Here is a 22,406-nt window from a genome sequence, read left to right as displayed (position 1 = left end):
TTTTTATTTCTTTACACTGTGGCTTCTGAAATTGCAGGAAAGGTGCCCTTGTTTTACTGAGTCTATGGGAGAAAAATTACGATATTTCCACGACGTTACTGCAACTTGTGAACACGGCCCTGAACTCCTCAATTAGAAGTGTCTGCGTACTTTTACTCATATAGTAGATTTACATGTATAATTGATAGGGTGTAATAAAACTGCCTTGCAACATTGGTTAAAAAGAAAAAAAAAATGTATCGTAGAATCGTAATGATTCTTTTTTTCCCAATAAAATAGACTGTAATGTTCCCCTATACCAATGGTCTCCTAGCTGTGGACCTCCAGCTGTTGCAAAACGACAACTCCCTGCATGCCCGGACAGCCAACGGCTGTCCGGGCATGCTGGGAGTTATAGTTTTGCAACTGCTGGAGGTTCACTCTTTTGATACCACTTGGGTTGGATGACCATTCTGTGGTCTGGTCATGTCATATTGTAAGTATTGCCCATTTCTTATTGATATAGAATTGATCAGCCTTATTACATTCTATTGTTTCTTCTTTCAGAAAAACGATCACAGCGCTTGCATTTTCCCCCGATGGAAAGTTCTTGGTTACTGGAGAGGTAAGTATTTAACTACTAAGAACATGGAGTATGTGTGGTTGTGTTTTTTTTTGTTTGTTTGGGCTCTGACAAGCATGTTAGGCTGTGTTCACACCGGTCGTAATTTCCATTGTTTTGCTCCATAAGAGGAGCAAAGCAATGCAAATAATGGCAAGATCCCTTACAGGCCAGGTGGGAATGACCCCTGACTCTTTTTAATAAGGTCTAATGTTTTTATTGATTTTTTTTTATTGTATTTTATTATAATTTTTATTTTTATTTTTTTTAAAGAACACAGCATGCTGCACCGTTTTAGAAGGGTAGGGTAGGGTAGGTTTGTAGGGTCATACATGGAGTGTATGCTGCGTATTTTTCTATCCATTGACTTCAATGGGTTGGGAAATACACAGCAGCAAAATCAGCAGTGTATACACTACCTGGGACCCTACCTTTTTAGGGTCAGTTGTGACCCTTAAGGTACATTCACACATACTGCATCTGCTACAGGTATTTAATGCAGTGGATTTACCTGTATGAAATCTGCAGCGGATTTCCTTCCTATTGATTTAATGGGAAGCAAATATGTTACTAAACTTGCGCCAAACATGTGGGTTTTATACTCCATGGGTCGTATACAGAGTGTTAAAGGAGTACTCCGGTGGAAAACATTTTATTTTATTTTTGATTACCAGTACTTCTGTTAAAAATAAATAAATAAAAAAAATCTTTATCCTTCCAGTATCTTTTAGCAGCTGTATGCTACAGAGGAAATCATTTTCTTTTTGAATTTCTTTTTTGTCTTGTCCACAGTGCTCTCTGCTAACACCTCTGTCCGTGTCAGGAACTGTCCAGAGCAGCATAGGTTTGCTATGGAGATTTTTTCCTGCTCTGGACAGTTCCTGATACAGGCATCAGGTGTCAGCAGAGACAAGACAAAAAATAAATGAAAAAAGAAAAGAATTTCCTCTGTAGTATACAGCTGCTAAAAAGTACTGGAAGGGTAAATATTTTTTATAATAGAAGTCATTTACAAATCTGTTTAACTTTCTGGCACCAGCTGATATATAAAAAAAAAATTCCACCAGAATACCCCTTAAAGAATTAATGTGCAATGCTTACATCTGCCAGCCGTACACTAAAAAGGGGTGCTGTTTACTGAACAGGAGTCCCTGCCTTTAATGGGGTTTCCCAATAAAGAGCCTGAGAAAGAAGGGGTTGTAGCTCTGATGTTATTGCTGTGGTGGCATTCCTAGCCTTCACCCGAACAGTTATATAATCATTTTCTTATCAATGGTGAGACATCATATGCAGGTGACATGACCAGAATGGTGGTCACATGGTCAATTTCTGCCTACTTGTTGACAAGGGAGCTAGATGGCTACGGGTTCCACCATACCTATTAGTGAAAAAATAAAAGCCAATTTAATAAAATGTAAGCGTGCAGCTGTAGTCCTAGTTCAGATTAATGGAGTGTTTTCCTCTGTTTTTCATTGCTTGGCAGAACAGATGCTGGTTGTGTTCTTTCCATCCAGTCACTGCCCCGTTTCTCCAGGATTATGTCTATTTTTAGGCTCTTCCAGATGCTGCAGACATTGACATTGACTATTGACAATCCACCGAATCTCCTAAAAATTCACAAGTTCCGATGTGCAGCATAAAATAAAAACCCTTAACCACCCTCTGCTTCCAGTGGTTGGCCACTAATGATTGCTGCCGTACGGGATTCCATCCCTTCATACTATGTTTTTTGGCTATTCTTGTTGAAACTATTTGTCAGGGATTCCTGGCCACATGTGGGAAGACACTGAAATGATGATGTGCATCTAATGGGGTTTAAAGAAGCAGATCAAACCGCATCAGTTACATCACCGTAGTTTTAGTAGGAAAAAATGTTTGCCCTCTGTATAGCTAAAAGGCAGAGTTTCCCCAACCAGGGTGCCTCCAGCTTTTGCAAAACTATAAGGCTAGGTTCACACCACTTCCACATTCCACTTTGAAATTGCAGGCAGAAATTCTGCTTACTAAAATGCATAGTATAGTGAATGGGTTTCCGTTCACAAATGAGCAACAAATGGCGTTGCTCATTCTTCAGGCGGAAATACTCGCGGAACACATTGCAGTCTATGGGAGACTGCAGTGTCCGCGAGGTCCTAGCGCCTACTAATTCAGTCGGCGCTGGCCGCACTCGGAATCTCCGGGCGGAAATTTTCTGCCTGGAGATTCCGCAGTGTGAACCTAGCCTAACTCTCAGCATTGCTTGACAGCCTTTGGGAGTTGTAAGTTTGCAACAGCTGGAGGCACCCTGGTTGGGAAAGGCCCTATTAGCTGTGCTAAGCGCATCTGTTTACAAGCTTCAGTCTAATTCAGTCTACAGTACTGGGCACCAGTGTAGAAGAAAGATATAGTGGAGCTGGAGAGGATTCAAAGACGGGCAACCGGAGTAATATGGGGAATGGGAGGACTACAGTACCCAGAAAGATTATCAGAATTAGGGTTATTTAGTTTAGAAAAAAGGCTTAGGGGCGACCTAATAACTATATATAAATATATCAGGGGACAGTACAGAGATCTCTCCCATGACCTATTTATCCTGTATCTATAACAAGGGGGCATCCTCTACATCCAGAGGAAAGAAGGTTTCTACACCAGCACAGACGGGGGGTTCTTTACTGTAAGAGCAGTGAGACTGTGGAATTCTCTGCCTGGGGAGGAGGTGGTCATGGGGAACTCTGTAAAAGAATTCAAAAGGGGTCTGGATACATTTTTGGAGAATAATAACATTACAGGTTATGTATACTAGATTTATAGGGACAGAACGTTGATCCAGGGATTTATTCTGATGCCATATTTGGAGTCGAGAAGTAATTTTTACCTTTAGTATGAGGGTTTTTTGCCTTCCTCTGGATCAACTCAGTAGGGACTCATTAGGGATATAGGTTGAATTTGATGGACTCTGGTCTTTTTTCAAACTTATGAACTATGTTACTAATAGATCGCTGCTCGATTGCATAGCTGATACTGTTATCGTGCGGGGAGGGCTGTACGAGCGATCGCTGGATTGTTAGTGCATCACTTGGCTTTGTTGGCTAATCTCTACCCTTATTGCACAGGGAGTTATACACAGGATAGACAACAAGTGTCCAACTACTGGGACCCACTATGATCTCCAAAACTTGGCCCCTAGTGTTTATTAGGGACATAGACGACTGGCGCATGCATACCGTTGTTCCATTCATTGTCTATGGAGCTATTGAAGGTAGAGGAGTGCAGCACTATAAACTGTAAATTGAGCATTGGCTCCATTCAAAACAAACACTCTGGGCCCCATTCTGGAGATTACAGGGGGACCGTAAGTTCTGACCCCTCGAAATCCCCTAGTTACAGGATAGAGCAGTGTTTCCCAACCAGGGTGCCTCCAGCTGTGGCCAAACTACAACTCCCAGCATGCCCGGACAGCCAAAGGCTGTCCGGGCATGCTGGGAGTTGTAGTTTAGCCACAGCTGGAGGCACCCTGGTTGGGAAACACTGGGATAGAGGAGAAGTTATATAATATCAAATCATTTGGTAATGTGGAAGACTGTCGGGAAAAGACATTACATTTTTGGCCATATAAAAGAATACTGATGCCATATTAAAAATGTTAAAACTTTGTTTCATCCATGGCCCAAATATGTGCAGAGTCCAAATTTGTAAGCTTTATCTGTTTTTGTAACCCACGTTTTGTTCACAGAGTGGGCACATGCCTGCCGTGCGAGTTTGGGATGTGGCAGAACGAACGCAAGTTGCAGAACTTCAAGAACACAAGTATGGAGTTGCCTGCGTCGCATTCTCTCCAAGTTCCAAGTACATAGTGTCAGTCGGATACCAGCATGATATGATCGTCAATGTGTGGTCATGGAAGGTAAGTACCGAGTTTTAGGTCTCTACATTGTGTATGTTCTTAAACCAACAAAACACTTACTGGATAGGGGGGCAACAATTTAAACCACCATGCACTATCTCTTATATACTGTGGTAACCCCCAAAGTATGGCAGCATGTACTAGGACTCCCACTTAAACTATAGACCCAAAAAAGAAAAATGGAGTCATTCAAATATCAATAAACTTTATTATACCAAAAGACTCATAAAAACAGGCACATAATATGCAAGGAGGAAAATTACAACACATGGGAAAGAAACAACACTGCCCCGGAACCTGCGCTGTCACATAAGGTGATATTGCACTAGAGAGGTAGCTATGGTAATTATTGCACTAACCCCTGTAATAAGATGGCAGTATATACATAAGTCACACTATATAAGGTAGACTAAGGGAAATGTGCAAATAAATGCATAAAGTGCTATAGTAAGCTGATACCAACCCCAAAAAAATGCAATGTGCAAGTGCAGGATGTGGACAGCAGACCGCTCACAGGGTCCAAGGCAGCGTCACCCCAACGCGCGTTTCGGCACGTTCAAGCCTTCGTCCGGGACTGTGAGTGACAGTGCAGGTTACGGGGCAGTGTTGTTTCTTTCCCATGTGTTGTAATTTTCCTCCTTGCATATTATGTGCCTGTTTTTATGAGTTTTTTGGTATAATAAAGTTTATTGATATTTGAATGACTCCATTTTTCTTTTTTGGGTCCATTGTGTATGTTCTTAATTCTTACACAACTTTGGCCAGTGAATAGCAAGGAACAACTGTGTGCTCTGCCCTGCCATTCATTGTATATGGGTGCTGCTGGAGATAACGGAGCCCTGTACTTGGCTATCTCTAATTGACAATAAATAGAACAACAAGTGAGCACATGTGACCTCCGCTATATTCCATTGGGAGATGTTAGACAGAGATCTGCTGCGGATTTCCTTAAATGGGTAGCAAATATATTACTAAACTTGCACCAAACGTGTGGGTTGTATACTCCACTGGACAGATGCAGTGAGTAAGGAGTTAAAGGGGTATTCCAGTAATTTTATTTTTTAAAATATATATCAACTGTCTCCAGAAAGTTAAACAGACTTGTAAATTACTTCTATTAAAAAATCTTAATCCTTCCAATAATTATCAGCTGCTGATGTTGAGTTGTTGTTTTCTGTCTGACAACAGTGCTCTCTGCTGACATCTCTGCTTTTCTCGGGAACTGCACAGAGAAGAAGAGGTTTGCTATGGAGATTTGCGTCTACTCTGGACAGTTCCCGAGACAGGTGTCATCAGAGAGCACTTAGACAGAAAAGAACAACTCAACTTCAGCAGCTCATAAGTACTAAAAGGATGAAGATTTTTTAATCGAAGTAATTTACAAATCTGTTTTAAGGAAAGCTGTCAGCTTGCTTCCCCCGCACTAACCAGCGGTACTGGCTGGTAGTGCCGGGGACTCTGATCAGTTTGATGCATACCATGCCCGAATCCGCCGTGCCGTTTGCCCGTTACCTTCTTTCTTCTTGATATGCAAATTAGCTGCTAACTGGCAAGGGCGGGGTTACTGCCTTCGGGGTTACTGCCTTCATCTGGCACTGGTACGTAATTGCCGCCTGGCCCGCAGCACCGCCCGGCTTATGAATATTCATGTTCTCCCTCTCCTCCCCGCTGATTTCAGGACTCCACTGCGCATGTGCTGGCTTCCTGTCTACACCCGGAAGCCGCTTCAGCGCAGCGGAGTCCTGAAATCAGCGGGGAGGAGAGGGAGATGTTGAGTGAGAACATGAATATTCATAAGCCGGGCGGTGCTGCCGGCTGGGCAGCGGTTACTTCCCAGTGCCAGATGAAGGCAGTAACCCCACCTTTGCCAGTTAGCAGCTAATTTGCATATCAAGAAGAAAGAAGATAATGGGCGAACGGTGCGGCGGATCTGGGAATGGTATGCATCAAACTGATTAGCGTCCCCCGCACTAGCAGCCAGTACCGCTGGTTAGTGCCTGGGGAGCAAGCTCACAGTTTTCCTTTAACTTTCTAAAGACAGTTGATTGATATTGTTATATATAATAATTTTTCCTGTATAACACCTTTAAATGGGCGATGCACAACATCACCACTTACCTCTGCCAGCCATACACTGAACAGTGGTGGATAACTCACTGCTGTTTACTGTACAGGAATCCCTTTGGCAAACAAGGTTTCCCTTTTAGAAGCAGCAGGTGCTCAAGATTTCTCTTGCACTCTCTCTCGTGCCCCTTCTGTACTTCGCTATCTTTGACACTCCCACAGACGATAGACCGACAATGAGTGTGCGCGACCTCCGCTGCATTCTCTTGGTAGACGTTGGACTGTGTCCTCAAGATCACAGGGTTTTCCTGCAGTCGGACCCCCAGTATTCACATGCTGTACTTGTTCTCCACTCAAGTTCCTGATTAATTGGAAGGGCCACCATCTCATTTATAAAAATAGAAAAAAAATTGTGTAGGAAGGTTTTCCTATGTCTATCCTTGTGCTATATAGTACCCCTTTGGTTATTATGTTAAAGGAGTATTCCAGGACCTTTTTTATTTGACTATGCTACAGGGGCTGTAAAGTTAGTGTAGTTCATAATATAGTGTCTGTACCTTCTGTGTGACGATGGTCTCGCAATTCTTCTGTTATTTTTGCCCCAATAAATAATTTAACAGCATACAAAATTACTCAGGTCTCTGGATTTCCCAGGTTGCAGTGCGTCGAGACCTGACATCACTAGTCAGGTGATCAGAGGGAGCCTGTCCTGCTGCAATTTTGCAACAGCTGTAGGCCCACTGGTTAGAAAAGAATGATGTATTACTTTGAAGGGATTACAGGTGTCCATTGAAGGGATTACAGGTGTGTTTCAATGGGTGGTGGGGGGGGGGCTAATGTGCGGGAGGGAGGAAAGTGACCTCATGGGATGTGTAGTTTAGAGAACCAACTTCAACAGGAAATACCCAGTTCTGGCAGGTACGTGCTACTAAAATCACCTTATGGTCGATAACCTCTTTAAGCTTTATTCTTGATAGAATTTACACCCAAGTCATTGCAACGGACCAAACTGTGGCTATATTCAGCTTTGGAGGGTTCATGTGACCCTTAAAGGGGTATTCCAGGCAAAAACTTTTTTTTTTACATATGAACTGGCTCCGGAAAGTTGAACAGATTTGTAAATTACTTCTATTAAAAAATCTTAATCTTTCCAATAGTTATTAGCTTCTGAAGTTGAGTTGCTGTTTTCTGTCTAACGGCTTTCTGATGACTCACGTCCTGGGAGGTGTCCAGCTCCTATGGGGATATTTTCCCATCATGCACAGCTCCCGTGACCTGACATCATCATTGAGCAGTTAGACAGAAAACTTCAGAAGCTAATAACTATTGGAAGGATTAAGATTTTTTAATAGAAGTAATTTACAAATCTGTTTAACATTCCGGAGCCAGTTGATATATAAAAAAAAGTTTTTGCCTGGAATACCCCTTTAAGAACAGATCAGGTTGCCATTCTCAGCTCTGTTATAATGCAGAAATGTGTTGGTTACATGAATACATTCTGCTAATAGTGCCTGTGGTTACAAACAATAGCACTCTCATAAGCAATCAATTTATGATCAGAGGGGCTTTCTGGGACCCCTATAAAAGCTGAGAAAGATGGGATTTTATTGCTAAATTAGCATTGCATCCCCTTTGCGGTCCCGTCTGTACAGGGACCTGCGCCTTGCTGTATTCACTGGAGTGTAGCCATGCTTTAGTTTCCCTGCACAGTGGCGGGCACCGCTATATGTGAACAGTATAAGGGGCTACAGCGCTAAATTCTCAGGATCAATGTCTGTCCCAGAAGCCGGACCCCCACTAATCATAGTGATGGCATATCCAAGCAAGGTGTCATCACTTTACAGCATACAAATATTCCATTATTATTTTGGATGGGCCTTGCTGTTAAGCCATAAATGGTAAAACACAAGCATTAGTAATGTAGTAATGCACTGCTATGAAGTCTAGATCTCTTGCATGGTGAATGACCATGAACCATTAAGATTTCCAGAAAGGTCACTGTCCGCCCTCCAGGTATAGATTGTGTCTACCTGCCTGAACAGGTTTCTCTGCATTTATTGATGATACCCCAGGGGCCAGAAATTGTAGTACAAGGTGTATTTGTTGTGACTGTCGGATCTGACTTGTACACACCTGTAGTCTAGGGCAGTGATTCCCAAGCAGCGTGCCTCCAGCTGTTGCAAAACTACAGCTCCCAGCATGCCCGGACAGCCTTTGGCTGTCCGGGCATGCTGGGAGTTGTAGGTTTGCAACAGCTGGAGGCACCCTGCTTGGAACACACTGCTCTATAACTTGCTACACAGCCTAAATTGGTATTACGAAACTTACCATATTGGGCACTTGGCCTGTCACGCCCCCTCCCATAGACTTGTCTTGAGTGGGCAGGCTGTGATGTCACGCGGAGGCGGGGCCATGACATCACGATACTCCGGCCCCTGTATAGCCCGTCATCAGGCAGGGAACGCAGTTCGCTCCGTTCAGCAGATGACAGGGGGTGCTGCAGGAGAGATCGCGGCGGTTCTCAGCGGCGGGACCCCCGCGATCAGTCATCTTATCCCCCATCCTCTTGATACGGGATAAGATGTCTAGGGGTGGAGTACCCCTTTTAAGGTGGCAAACACCTAGAAATGTGATGATGATCCAAAGCGTAGTCACGCATCAAAGCCTTGGCATTTGTTCCGTGTTTATTTGTATTTTCCAATTGACCATAGTTCTGTAATATTCTCCCACAAATGAACCGTCTGTCCTCAGAACTCAATTGCTAGAAAACGCCAAGGTTTCCTAACTACCCGTATATACTCGAGTATAAGCCGACCCGAATATAAGCCGAGGCGCCTAATTTCACCCCAAAAACCCAGGAAAAGTTATGGACTCGACTTGGGTGGGAAATACATCATCCCCCCCCCATGTCATCATCAACCCCCGTCATCATCACCGCCTGTCAATCCCTTCTCAGTGGTCTTCAACCTGCGGACCTCCAGATGTTGCAAAACTACAACTCCCAGCATGCCCGGACAGCCATCGGCTGTCCGGGCATGCTGGGAGTTGTAGTTTTGCAACATCTGGAGGTCCGCGGGTTGAAGACCACTGAGAAGGGATTGACAGGCAGAGATGGACGGCCGGGACCATCCCCTCACAGCTAAAGCCAGAAACGTTTATTTTTTTTTGTTCACTCGAGTATAAGCCGAGGGGGGTGTTTTCAGCACGAAAAATCCTGCTGAAAAACTAGGCTTATACTCGAGTATATACGGTAGTTATAATATTATCTTTATATGAGAAAAGGGTTGTTTGCAGGTCACCGTAATGATAAAGGATTACACCCCTGCTGCTCTGGAAGCATAGAGAGGTGTCTGCTTTCCGTCAGGACATCTTCCTGTCTTGGGATGTTTTTGAGACATCTCGCCATGTATGGCATTGTTCAGTCCGGAGGAAAAACTTTTATTAAGTTACCTCCATCAAAACCCTGTTTTGGCAGATGTCAAGGATGTAGAGTGTTTATTATAGAGGTCCTGTTATGGGGCCACTACAGAGATGGGGCCCTTTTCATGGATGAAATGTACCTTCACAGGATTACAATGTCCACTGGAGCTGCAATGCTAGCAAGCAAGAGCCTTGATGTGGGGGTCTACCAGTGTGGGGTGTCATGCAACATGTGAGAGAAACCTGTTTTGTATGTTCGTTTAAAGGGGTTATACAACCATGAAACATGTTTTCAACTAAATTATTTTACTACCTTTCTGTGGTCTTTCATGCTTTCCTTTTGCTTTTGATCTCTGTTGCCTTCATTAGCCCAAGTTCCTGTCTGGTGTCCATTCTGTAATGGACTTCCTGTTCCTGTGTACACTCTATCCAGAAATTCAGCCAACTTTGTCTCCCTCCCACTATGAGGGGTTAAAGTCAAGAAGGTGTAGAGGGGAGGTAGATGGAGATGGCTGAATTCCCTGCCAGAGTGTCCTTACCAGACAGGAAGTTGTGATAAAGGGGTGCTCAGTGTTTGGAACAAACTGTTCCGAATGCTGGAGCCGGCAGCTCGCGACATATCCCCACCCTCTCATGACGTCATGCCCTGCCCCGTCAATGCAAGTCAATGGGAGGGGGCATGACAGCTGTTACGCCCCCTCCCATAGACTTACATTGAGGGGGTGGGGTGTGAGTTCATGAGGGGGCGGGGTTATGATGTCACAAGCTACTTGCTGCAGCGTTTGGAACAGTTTGTTCCAAACGCTGAGCAGCGGCGTACCCCTTTAATGAAAACAAGACAGCAGACAGTTTGCAACAGAAGCAAAGAGGTAGTAATATATAATAATAACTTTAATTACCAATATATCTTCAATTATTAAGCAGATGAAAGTAGATTTCATCTTTGTACAATCCCTTTAAGGTGACCCTATACTTCCAGTGATGCCGCTGGCAGATATCATGTATTTTTCCTTGGTTCGTTGACCTGTAATTTATGGTCATACAACAATCTACATCTCCCTTTATGGAGGCTTGTATAGAAGGCTTTTTAATATCTATGGATTGGTCTCTTTTGGAAACCTTTTTTGGTGTTCTGCTTTTTAGGTGAGATGAGTTAAAGGGGTTATCCAGGAAAAAAAAAATGTTTTAAATATCGACTGGTGCCAGAATGTTAAACAGATTTGGAAATAACTTCTTTTAAAAAATCTTAATCCTTTCAGTACTTATGAGCTGCTGAAATTGAGTTGTTCTTTTCTGTCTAATTGCTCCCTGATGACACCTGTCTCGGGAAATGTCCAGAGTAGGAGCAAATCCCCATAGCAAACCTATTCTACTCTGTGCAGTTCCCGAGACAAGCAGAGATGTCAGCAGAGAGCACTGTTGTCAGACAGAACAACTCAACTTCAGCAGCTGATAATTATTGAAAGGATTAAGATTTTTTTAAATAGAAGTAATTTACAAATCTGTTTAGCTTTCTGGAGCCAGTTGATATTTGATATTTGATTTTTTCCTGGAGTACCCGTGTAGGAAATAGTTAAAATGTTTTTGCTTTTTCTCAAATTTCCATGTTCCTTCTTTCTTTACAGAAAAACGTTGTTGTAGCAGCGAATAAAGTATCCAGTAAAGTTACAGCGGTTTCCTTCTCGGACGACAGTAGCTACTTTGTCACTGCTGGGAACAGACATGTAAAGTTCTGGTACTTGGATGAAGCCAAGTCCTCAAAGGTAACTCCAGGAATATGGTTGGATTTATTAGAGTTTTGCTTTATCCGTTTGTTGGATCCGTATCCTAGAAGTAGTAGTAATAATGTAATGTTATCCTTGTTTTGACTAAGGACAACAGCCAAAACAAGAGACCTCCTTTCTTGCTAAAACAGCCTTTGGCTGTCCGGGCATACTGGGAGTTGTAGTTTTGCTATAGCTGGAGAGGCACCCTGGTTGGGAAACACTGATCTAATATGTATAGTAGCCTCCTGATTCTCCACAGAAAGCAGATGTTGGGGAATAGAGGGTTCAGTAACCAAAAACCCCAGGGTCGCAGCCTGGTCAAAAAACCTCTATTTTATATACAGGTTAAGAAAGGATAAGGGAAGAACCGGGCATGTTACATTTCAATTTTTGCAGTTCCTGTTGTTGCAGAATTCGCCCCTCTTCCTTTTGTGAACGCATGCACACTCAGCATGTCTGTCTATTGGGGATTGAGAGAAACGACTATCTTATGTGTATGGCCAGTTGACATTTTTTTTTTCTCTCCCTATATCTGCTTTTTAAGCACAGCTTTGATCAGGTGAACCCAGTGTTTCCCAACCAGGTTGCCTCCAGCTGTTGCAAAACTACAACTCCCAGCATGCCCGGACAGCCGAAGGCTGTCCGGGCATGCTGGGAGTTGTAGTTTTGCAACAGCTGGAGCCACCCTGGTTGGGAAACACTGGGTTAACGGAACAATACCAAACATAGCTCATAGCTAAAAACAGTACTTTACTTCTGCTTTTGATGCAGACTGTTTGCTCTAGCGTCTTTATTAGTCCTACTTTCTCACTGGTGTAGATGGTGCAACTGCCTTTTCTTGTGTACAATCTAGCTGGGAATTCAGCCTACTCTTTTTTTTTCCCCTCCTATTTTGTGGGGAGGGAGTTATAATCAAGAAGGTATAGTGTGAGCTAGATAGAGTTGGCTGAATTCCCAGCTAGCCTGTACTAGCAGTCCTAGCGCCGCCTTGTTCTGCTGGTGTCTGTTGTATGCGGAATGTCTACTGGAAATTTTTCATGCTGACATTCTGCCAAAATCCGCTATGTGAACATAACCTTACATTGTACCATACATTGAAGGTTGATTGCATCTAATGCAGTTTGATCTTGTAAAATGGTGACCCCTTTCCTCTTTATATTAGGTGAACTCAACTATTCCTCTGCTTGGGCGCTCTGGCCTTTTGGGGGAGCTCAGGAACAATTTCTTCACGGATGTGGCCTGTGGTAAAGGAAAGAAGTCAAGCAGCACGTTCTGCATCACCTCTTCTGGGCTCCTGTGTGAGTTCAATGACCGAAGACTTCTAGACAAATGGGTGGAGCTCAGGGTAAGTGTTTGTACAGTACCCATTTTTAGGGTATCTCTGGATTATGTCTGATTGACAGCTCTAATACTGCTCAAATAGAAGAAACTTATTTAGATGTGTAGATTTTGTGGGGAAAAAAATCTTGAATAAATATTTAGGCCAAGTTGGCACTGCCATTGTGCTCCGACCCATGTGTGCAGAGTAAATTATAAATGGGTTACAGCACAACTGACGTAGCCCACAAAAATAAAGCAGACATCATGTTAAAGGGTTACTCCGCTCCCCAGCGTCCGGAACTCAATGTTCCGAATGCTGGGTGCGGGCTTCCATGTTCACGTCTGCCCCCTCGTGATGTGACATCCCGCCCCCCTCAATGAAAGTCTATGGGAAGGGGGCGCAACGGCCGTCACGCCCCCTCCCATAGACTTGCGTTGAGGGGGCGGGGCGTGACATCACAGGGCAGGGTGTAACGTCTCAAGGGGGCGGGCGTGAACACGGAAGCCCGCACCCAACGTTCAGAACATTGAGTTCCGGACGCTGGGGAGCGGAGTAATCCTTTAAGAACTTGCATTGATAACCTAATAAGGAACATATGAAAAAAGGCAAAAATCCAGTTTATAAAGAACGCATAAACACACAGTGAAGGTACCAGATGCCAACTAAGACACCCTTCTGAATTTTGTCTGTAAAAGGCCCCAACTTTTAGTGCTAAAGTTTGCCTCTATAGCACAGTGTTTTCCTACTAGGGTGCCTCCAGCTGTTGCCAAACTACAACTCCCCAGCATGGCTGGACACCCTCTTTGGGAAACCTGGTTATAGCATTTAGAGCTCAATGTCCTCTGCAGTCTCCTAAAATCATTAATGCATAGAGACAAAGGCAAAATCATTTGCCTTTGTGTTTATGCAGGTAATTTTGACGCTCTGACCACTGTACAGTATCACTGTCATTTAAAAAAAAAAAAGATCATGGAGACATATGAGAAACTGATCAGTCCAGGCCTGAGTGCAGAGATCCCACCGATTGCTAGAAAGAGCAAGTGCTTCTTTTCCCATCTCTCTCCTCACTGCAGGAAACTGATTTTATGGTAAATCTCTGGAGCCCATCTACTGCAACAAAGAGAGACAGTGCTCAGCTGAGGTTTTCTCTGAGACCCTTCTATCAACGCATGGGGGTCTCAGCACCCAGACCTTAAACTTAATACATTTTAAATAAATAAATAAAAACAACAAATGTATTGACATATCAGAGACACGTAAAATGATTGGTCAAATGGCCGTAACACTGTAAGTTATACTTACAGTTATGCCCATAAATGTTGGCACCCCTAAAATTTTTCTAGAGAATAAAGTATTTCTCACAGAAAAGGATTGCAGGAACACATGTTTTGCTATACACGTTTATTCCCTTTGTGTGTATTGGAACTAAACCAAAAATGGAGGAAACAAAGCAAATTGGACATAATGTCACCGAACTCCAAAAATGGGCTGGACAAAATTATTGGCACCCTTTCAAAATTGTGGAAAAATAAGATTGTTTCAAGCATGTGATGTGCCTTTAAACTCACCCTGGGGCAAGTGACAGGTGCGGGCAATATAAAAATCACACCTGAAAGAAGATAAAAAGGAGAGAAGTTCACTTAGTCTTTGCATTGTGTGTCTGTGTGTGGCACACTAAGCATGGACAACAGAAAGAGGAGAAAAGGACTTGAGGAGTCCGAGGACTTGAACCAAAATTGTTGGAAAATATCAACAATCTCAACGTTACAAGTCCATCTCCAGAGATCTAGATTTGCCTTTGTCCACAGTGCGCAACATTATCAAGAAGTTTGCAACCTATCGCACTGTAGCTAATCTCCCTGGTCATGTACGGAAGAGAAAAATTGATGAAAGGTGTCAACACAGGATAGTCCAGATGGTGGATAAGCAGCCCCAAACAAGTTCCAAAGATATTCAAGCTTTCCTGCAGGCTCTGTGAGCATCAGTGTCAACTATCCATTAACATTTAAATGAAATGAAATGCTATGGCAAGAGACTCGGGAGGACCCCACTGCTGACACAGAGACCTAAAAAAGCAAGACTACATTTTGCCAAAATGAACTTGAGTAAGCCAAAATCCTTCTGGGAAAACGTCTTGTGGACAGATGAGACCAAGATAGAGCTTTTTGGTGAAGCACATCATTCTACTCTTTACCAAAAACGGAATGAGGCCTACAAAGAAAAGAACACAGTACCTACAGTGAAATATGGTGGAGGTTCAATGATGTTTTTGGGTGTTCTGCTGCCTCTGGCACTGTGGGCCTTGAATGTGTACAAGGCATCACGAAATCTGAGGATTACCAACGGATTTTGGGTCGCACTGTACAGCCCAGTGTCAGAAAGCTGGGGTTGCATCTGAGATCTTGGGTCTTCAAGCAGGATAATGACCCCAAACCTATGTCAAAAAGCCCCCAGAAATGAATGGCAACAAAGTGCTGGAGAGTTCTGAAGTGGCAGCAATGAGTCCAGATATAAATCCCATTGATCACCTGTGGAGAGATCTTAAAATTGCTGTTGGGAAAAGGCGCCTTCATATGAGAGACCTGGGAGCAGTTTGCAAAGGAAGAGTGGTCCAACATTCCGGCTGAGAGGTGTAAGAAGCTTATTGATGGTTATAGAAAGCGACTGACTTCAGTTATTTTTTCCAAAGGGTGTGCAACCAAATATTAAGTTAAGGGTGCCAATAATTTTGTCCAGCCCATTTTTGGAGTTTGGTTTTTGGAGTGGAGTTTTTTTTTTGTTTAGTTCCAATACACAAATAAACATGTGTATAGCAAAACATGTGTTACTGCAATCCTTTTCTGTGAGAAATACTTCATTTTCTTGAAAAATTTCAGGGGTGCCAACATTTACGGCTATGACTGTATACATTAATCCCCACTAAATCCTGAATGCATATTAGATTACAAAGAGTGGAAATTGAATGAAACATTTACTATATTGTGTATATACCATATATTAATACTTTCTTGTGAGGTGTGTTCTAGTCACGTCTCCTGTATTACTAATACATTCTCTCTTATTCCAGACCACCATGGCAAGCTGCATCATTGTCAACCAGGATTATATTTTCTGTGGTTGCGCCGATGGAACCGTGCGCATCTTTAACCCAAACAACTTGCACTTTCTTAGCACCATGCCAAAGCCACATCGCCTTGGAGTGGACATTGCCACAGTCACTGAGGCCAGGTAAGAACCATTTGCAATGTTTTTTTTAGAAGGGTTGTCTTAAGAAGATGCATACTATCTAACTTCCAAGTACAGAAAAGAACGATGATCCAGCACTTAGAATCGACAGCTTTATTGAAGATCACTTGGACACCATAAAACCGACCATACCATCAGACGCGTTTCGAGCGCATGCGCTCGAAACGTGTCTGATGGTATGGTCGGTTTTATGGTGTCCAAGTGCTCTTCAATAAAGCTGTCGATTCTAAGTGCTGGATCATCGTTCTTTGCTGTACTTGGTGTGCCTTGCCGGGCACAGATCCATGCACTACATCGGAGTGGTGAGCTGTATTTCCTCTCTACATTATCTAACTTATAACCCCCAAGGAGCCTGATAACACAGGGAGGCCCTCCTACTTTTTTAGCCTAAATTATTTTTAGGTTTATTTTGAATGAGATTCTAGACCTCTCCTTTGATTGGTTTTCTGACCCCTTCTGGTCACCAAGTGAAGGAACCCTCTTTGCTAAGCCGCTATGCCTGGTACTACTAGTCAGCCTCATTTCAATGAGTTGGCCTGGGCTGCAAAACCACACATAGCCACACAGGGTTCCTAGGGGGCAGGTCCTCAACAGATTAAAGGGGTACTCCGCACCCCTAGACATCTTATCCCCTATCCAAAGGATAGGGGATAAGATGTCAGATCGCCGGGGTCCCGCTGCTGGGGACCCCCGGGATCTCGGCTGCAGCACCCACCTGGACCACCTGGAAGCCGTCCAGGTGGGTGCTGCAGCCGAGAATCCCGGGAGTCCCCAGCAGCAGGACCCCGGCGATCTGACATCTTATCCCCTATCCTTTGGATAGGGGATAAGATGTCTAAGGGTGCGGAGTACCCCTTTAAAGGCAGTCTGTGAGCTGTATTTACTGCTAAAAGCTGCAGACACCATTGGATAGCAAACAGGGAATAAAAGCAAACTGTACCTTTCCTTGAACTGATCGTGGTTGCCAACTTATAAAATTGCCTTTTTAAAAAAAATTCTCAGTCAAATGTTAAGGAGGCCGAGCCACACTGCATGAGTCAAGGAGGGGCTGGGAAGTGAAGGATGAATAAAGGGGTGTGCTAGGCTGTGGCTCAACCCCGCCTCCTTGACTCTTGGCTGAGAAGTACATTTATAAGTTTGGCAACCCTCATCAGCTCCAGTGAAGGTACAGATTGCTTTTATACCCTAACAACTATCAAACCGTGTCTGCAGCTATTACCAACAAATAGAGCTGACAGATTCTCTTTAGGCATTAAAGGGGGACTCCGATGGAATTTTTTTTTTTTTTAAATCAACTGGTGCCAGAAAGTTATACAGTCTTTTCAGGAACTGTCCAGTGCAGGAGCAAATCCCCATAGCAAACCTCTCCTGCTCTGGACAGTTCCTGACACGGACAGAGATGTCAGCAGAGAGCAGGTCAGACTGGAAATAAATAATTAAAAAAAATATAACTTCCTCTGGAGCATACAGCAGCTGATAAGTACGGGAAGGATTAAGATTTTTAAACAGAAGCAATTTACAAATCTGAAACATAGAATGTGTCGGCAGATAAGAACCATTTGGCCCATCTAGTCTGCCCAATAATCTGAATAAATATGTGTAACTTTCTAGCACCAGTTGATTTGAAAAATATTGTTTTCCAGGGGAGTACCCCTTTAATATTCTTGCAGTGTCATAGAGAAACGAGCACGATAACAGAAAAATTAACAATCCCCTCAATGTCGTATAAGCCCTGGTACTGTCAATCATACTGCATTTATTTGTCGTCAACCATGAAACAACAGTTTTGTGTTGGCCGCCCCAGGAGCGGTGATGCTAATCTCTCATTCTCCATCCCGGTATCCATTATGCATGTACATAGGATATTAGTGCATCTGGCGCTTAGCAATAACCCCGAATCGAGTAAATGGAATTCCGCCTGGTATTTTGTACAGTGGCTTTCTCAGGAAGAACAGTCCTCCCTTTGATCCCCATCCCTGCATGTGGGTTTCTTCTCTCCTGACCCCCAGCCCACAGCTGCGTGGTTTGGCTTTGAAAAGCTCCAGTGTTTCGTCTTCTCCAGACTTGGTGTTCCGTTTCTTTTTTGTTGGCCTCTTGGTTTTACAGCGTTGTCTTTAAGCAAGTTGCACAGATTGTAAAAACTATTATTTGTAAAGCGATGTCTCTTCTCGGACCTTCTTTCACATGTCTGCAAACTGAACAGAGGAACTTTTCAAGTTCACACTAACTTTCCCATCTGTCCGGGTCTACAGTCTGTGTCATATACAATAACGGCCCTAACATCGGCCAACTGTGGTATTAAATGGTAGCACTTAAATGGGCCGAATTGCTGTCACAGATGGTGGATATGGGAGGCATAGCACTGTGTATCTTTCCTCTACTAACGTCTTCCATTGATTTTTCATAAAAGTATCACCACTGGTGATTTATTGGCTGTGTGCTGCTGACCGGATTATACATACATATATATTGTTTAAAAATGATAAACTGCTACTGAAAGGGGTACTCCGCTGCTCAGCGTTTGGAACAAACTGTTCTGAACCCTGGAGCCAGCGCCGGGAGCTCGTGACATCATAGCCCTGCCCCCTCATGACGTCACGTCCCGATCCCTCAATGCAAGTCTATGGGAGGGGGCGTGGTGGCTGTCACGCCCCCTCTCATAGACTTACATTGAGAGGGTGGGGCATGATGTCATGAGGGGTCGTCACGAGCTCCCGGCGCTGGTTCAGAACAGTTTGTTCCAAACGCTGAGCAGCGGAGTACCCCTTATCATTATAACGTTACAGAAAGTGTTGGTTCAGAATCCACATAGGCTTCTTTGCTGTATTCTGACCCCTATAACTTTCATTTTTTTCCATATATGGTTCTCTATGAGAGCTTTTTTTTTTTTTTGAGCTTTCATCTGTACCACTTTTGCATATATGTGACTTTTTTTTTTTTATCACTTTTTAAGGGGCTTATTCAAATTAGATAGCAATCACTTGCTAATACTGTTCAATGCTATCTATGATCTACTTCTGTGGTCTACCAGAAAGCTGACCATAGAAGAAGACTACAGCAGAGCAGCAGGAGGCAGGCGAGGAGACCTCTGAATGCCATCTTGACTCATCGGACCCTGTGATTATGGCATTGGGGGTCCAATGAGTCTTGCTAAGTCCCGATAATACTTCTGACGCTGTGATCAGTATTAATAACGGCATCTGAACGGTTAATAGCTGTAATCGTACTGACTCGCAGAATAAGACAAGAATTGATCAAAACCTGTGCAGAGGAGAGAGTGAAACAGTTGCCCATAGCAACCAGATTGCCTATTTAATTTTACAGATGCTTTCTTTTTTTTTTTTTTTTTTTTTTTTTTTATATGAAAGCCATTTGATTGGTTGCTATGGGCAACTGGTCAACTTTACCTCTCCACAGGTTTAAATAAATCTTAAAAAATACTTTTTTACCGTATGGTGAATGGTGTAAATGCGTATGAGGAATTTCTTTCATAAACAGCACCACGCCTATACTTGTGTGGTATTACAAAATTGGGCAATACCACAAATAACCTGAGGACAGGCATGGTGCCGTTGTTAAAAGAAATCACCTGTTTTTCTAATCCTGCTCTTTAAAGGGGTACTCCGCCGCTCAGCATTTGGAACAACCTGTTTCGAATGCTGGAGACGGCGCCGGGAGCTCGTGATGTCATAGCCCCACCCCCTGGTGATGTCACGCCCCGCCCCTTCAATGCAAGTCTATGGGAGGGGGCGTGACTGCCGTCACGCCCCCTCCCATAGACTTGCATTGAAGGGGCGGGCGTGACGTCATGAGGGGGCGGGGCTATGACATCACGAGCTGCCGGCTCCAGCGTTCGGAACGGTGTGTTCCAAGCGCTGAGCAGCGGAGAACCCCTTTAAGTGGGAGCCATGAATGAAACCTGTATCACAGAAGCCAACACATTTTACACATATATAAATCAGAAATTACAGACATACCCCCTTAATAAAATATATTTTTTCTCTATAGGGAAATCTTTTTTTCTTCTTATCCAACTCTTGCTAAGCTGGTGAGGAATGTCCTTAATTTTCTTTTTTACCACAAGGATTTACCTCAGCCATCATGGTGGCCTCGGTTATGGTTGGGGCTGTGTTTGTAGGTAGAGTTGAGACACTATACTCTAGGTTCATTCTCCTAGGTTTATTTTCCTGATGAAATTGTGTCACTATGAATCATTTAAAATAGGTATGTTATGGACTCTAGTGTCTTCCTGGACTCTCCAAACAAGCCTCCATCTTTCCTCGAGTTTTAGTTGTGTGGTAAAGTTTTGGCGCTATATGCAGCAGTACACAGAAGGCCTGTAACCCCATGGCATGCTGCTGTGGAGGCATCTTGTGCCATGTTAAAAAAAAAAACTAAAAAAGTGTGCATGAAAAAAAATCTATAAAAATGCGTATGCTGCTTAGGCTCCTTTCACACTATATTATTGTTCCGTTTAGGAACTTCCGTCAGAAGTTCCGTCACTATATCGGGGAAAACCGGCCGTTACAAAACCCCTGACGGCCGTGACTAAATCGCATTGCAGCCTATGGGGTTTTGTAACTGCCCATTTGCACCCGTATATGCCCGTAATTCCTTACGGACGTTATACAGTGACGGGACATCGTGGCGGAAAAATTACTGCATGCAGTAATTTTTCCGCCACAATGTCCCGTCACTATATAACGTCCGTAAGGAATAACGGGCATATACGGGTGCAAACGGGCAGTTACAAAACCCCATAGGCTGCAATGCGATTTAGTCGCAGCCGTCAGGGGTTTTGTAACGGCCGGTTTTCCCTGATATATTGACGGAACTTCTGACGGAAGTTCCTAAACGGAACAATAATATAGTGTGAAAGGAGCCTAAGTCCAAGGACACTTCACATGCTGCATATTTGTGGCAGAAATGTTAGTATAAAGCTTAGATTTATGCCAAAGAACCTATAACAAAATATATGTCAGACTTGCAAAATGCTAATCTTAGGCATGTAAATGTATATTTTATTTTATTTTTTTTATTATTTTTTGTTTTTTTCTACCGTCTGCAATATTCCTACTAATCTATTTGTACAACCTCTGCTTCTACCAGCCGCCTGTTCTCTAATGCTGCAGATGCCAAGTACCCAGACACGGTCGGAATGACCTTTGATTCCACCAACCAATGGCTGTCTTGCGTGTACAATGACCACAGCCTTTACGTATGGGACATTAAAGATCTGAAGAAAGTGGGAAAAGTCTACTCTGCTCTCTACCACTCTTCCTGTGTATGGAGTGCTGAGGTATGAACTCTCCAAACAATAGAAAAATGGCTTAGAATTGTCTATTGCTATGGATGCATTGCATTTTGTCTTGAGGGTGTTTAAGTGTAAAAAGTCACCTACTTCTAAGCAGATTATTGTAGATTTAAAGTAGATTTAAGGTAGGTACGCACGTAACCACGGCGGATTTTGATAGTTGCAGATTTGCTGATTTTCCGCTGACCCATTGATGTCAATGGTATCAAAATCTGCCGCAGATTTTCCTCTGCGAGCGACCTGCAGAGGATTAGTTATGTGTGAAGCTACCCATAGGGTAGGGTCACACTTGCCGTATTTTACTTCTTGTTTTCTGCTGTGTATTTTTCTACCTATTGAAGTCAATGTGAAGCAAAATACGCAGCGGATTTTGCTACCCATTGACTTCAATGAGTAGAAAAATAAACAGCAGCAAAATTCGGCACTTGTAACCCTACCCTTACAGTGATTTGATAGCTAGGGTCAGTGTTTTGAGCTGACCGTACACTTTTAAAAGGGTACTCCGGTGGAAAACATATATATATATATATATATATATATATATATATATATATTATATATAATATATTTTTTTTAATCCACTGGTGTCAGAAAGTTCAACAGATTTGTAAATTACTTCTATTAAAAAACCTTTACCCTTCCAGTACTTATTAGCAGCTGTTTGCTACAGAGGAAATTATTTTCTTTTTTTATTTCTTTTTTGTCTTGTCCACAGTGCTCTCTGCTGACACCTGATGCTCGTATCAGGAATTGTCCAGAGCAGGAGAAAATACCCATTCCAAACCTATGCT

General features: G+C 43.2%; 1 protein-coding gene across 4 annotated transcripts in view; it reads left to right on the top strand.

The window, feature by feature from the left end:
- MAPKBP1 (mitogen-activated protein kinase binding protein 1) overlaps nucleotides 1-22,406 on the top strand; it is a 204,878-nt gene that overhangs the window by 129,684 nt on the left and 52,788 nt on the right. For all 4 annotated transcript variants that reach the window (XM_056545871.1, XM_056545868.1, XM_056545869.1 and 1 more), the window contains exons 5-10: nucleotides 547-604; nucleotides 4,314-4,484; nucleotides 11,594-11,731; nucleotides 12,897-13,079; nucleotides 16,123-16,283; nucleotides 21,411-21,600. In XM_056545871.1, coding sequence (XP_056401846.1) covers nucleotides 547-604; nucleotides 4,314-4,484; nucleotides 11,594-11,731; nucleotides 12,897-13,079; nucleotides 16,123-16,283; nucleotides 21,411-21,600 — 901 coding nt within the window. The remainder of the gene's footprint in view (nucleotides 1-546; nucleotides 605-4,313; nucleotides 4,485-11,593; nucleotides 11,732-12,896; nucleotides 13,080-16,122; nucleotides 16,284-21,410; nucleotides 21,601-22,406) is intronic.

The sequence above is a fragment of the Hyla sarda genome, chromosome 11 (assembly GCF_029499605.1).
Source record: "Hyla sarda isolate aHylSar1 chromosome 11, aHylSar1.hap1, whole genome shotgun sequence".
NCBI classification, from domain to species: domain Eukaryota; kingdom Metazoa; phylum Chordata; class Amphibia; order Anura; family Hylidae; genus Hyla; species Hyla sarda.
The sequence above is the reverse complement of the archived record's forward strand: the minus strand, read 5'-3'. Positions and strand labels throughout refer to the sequence as shown.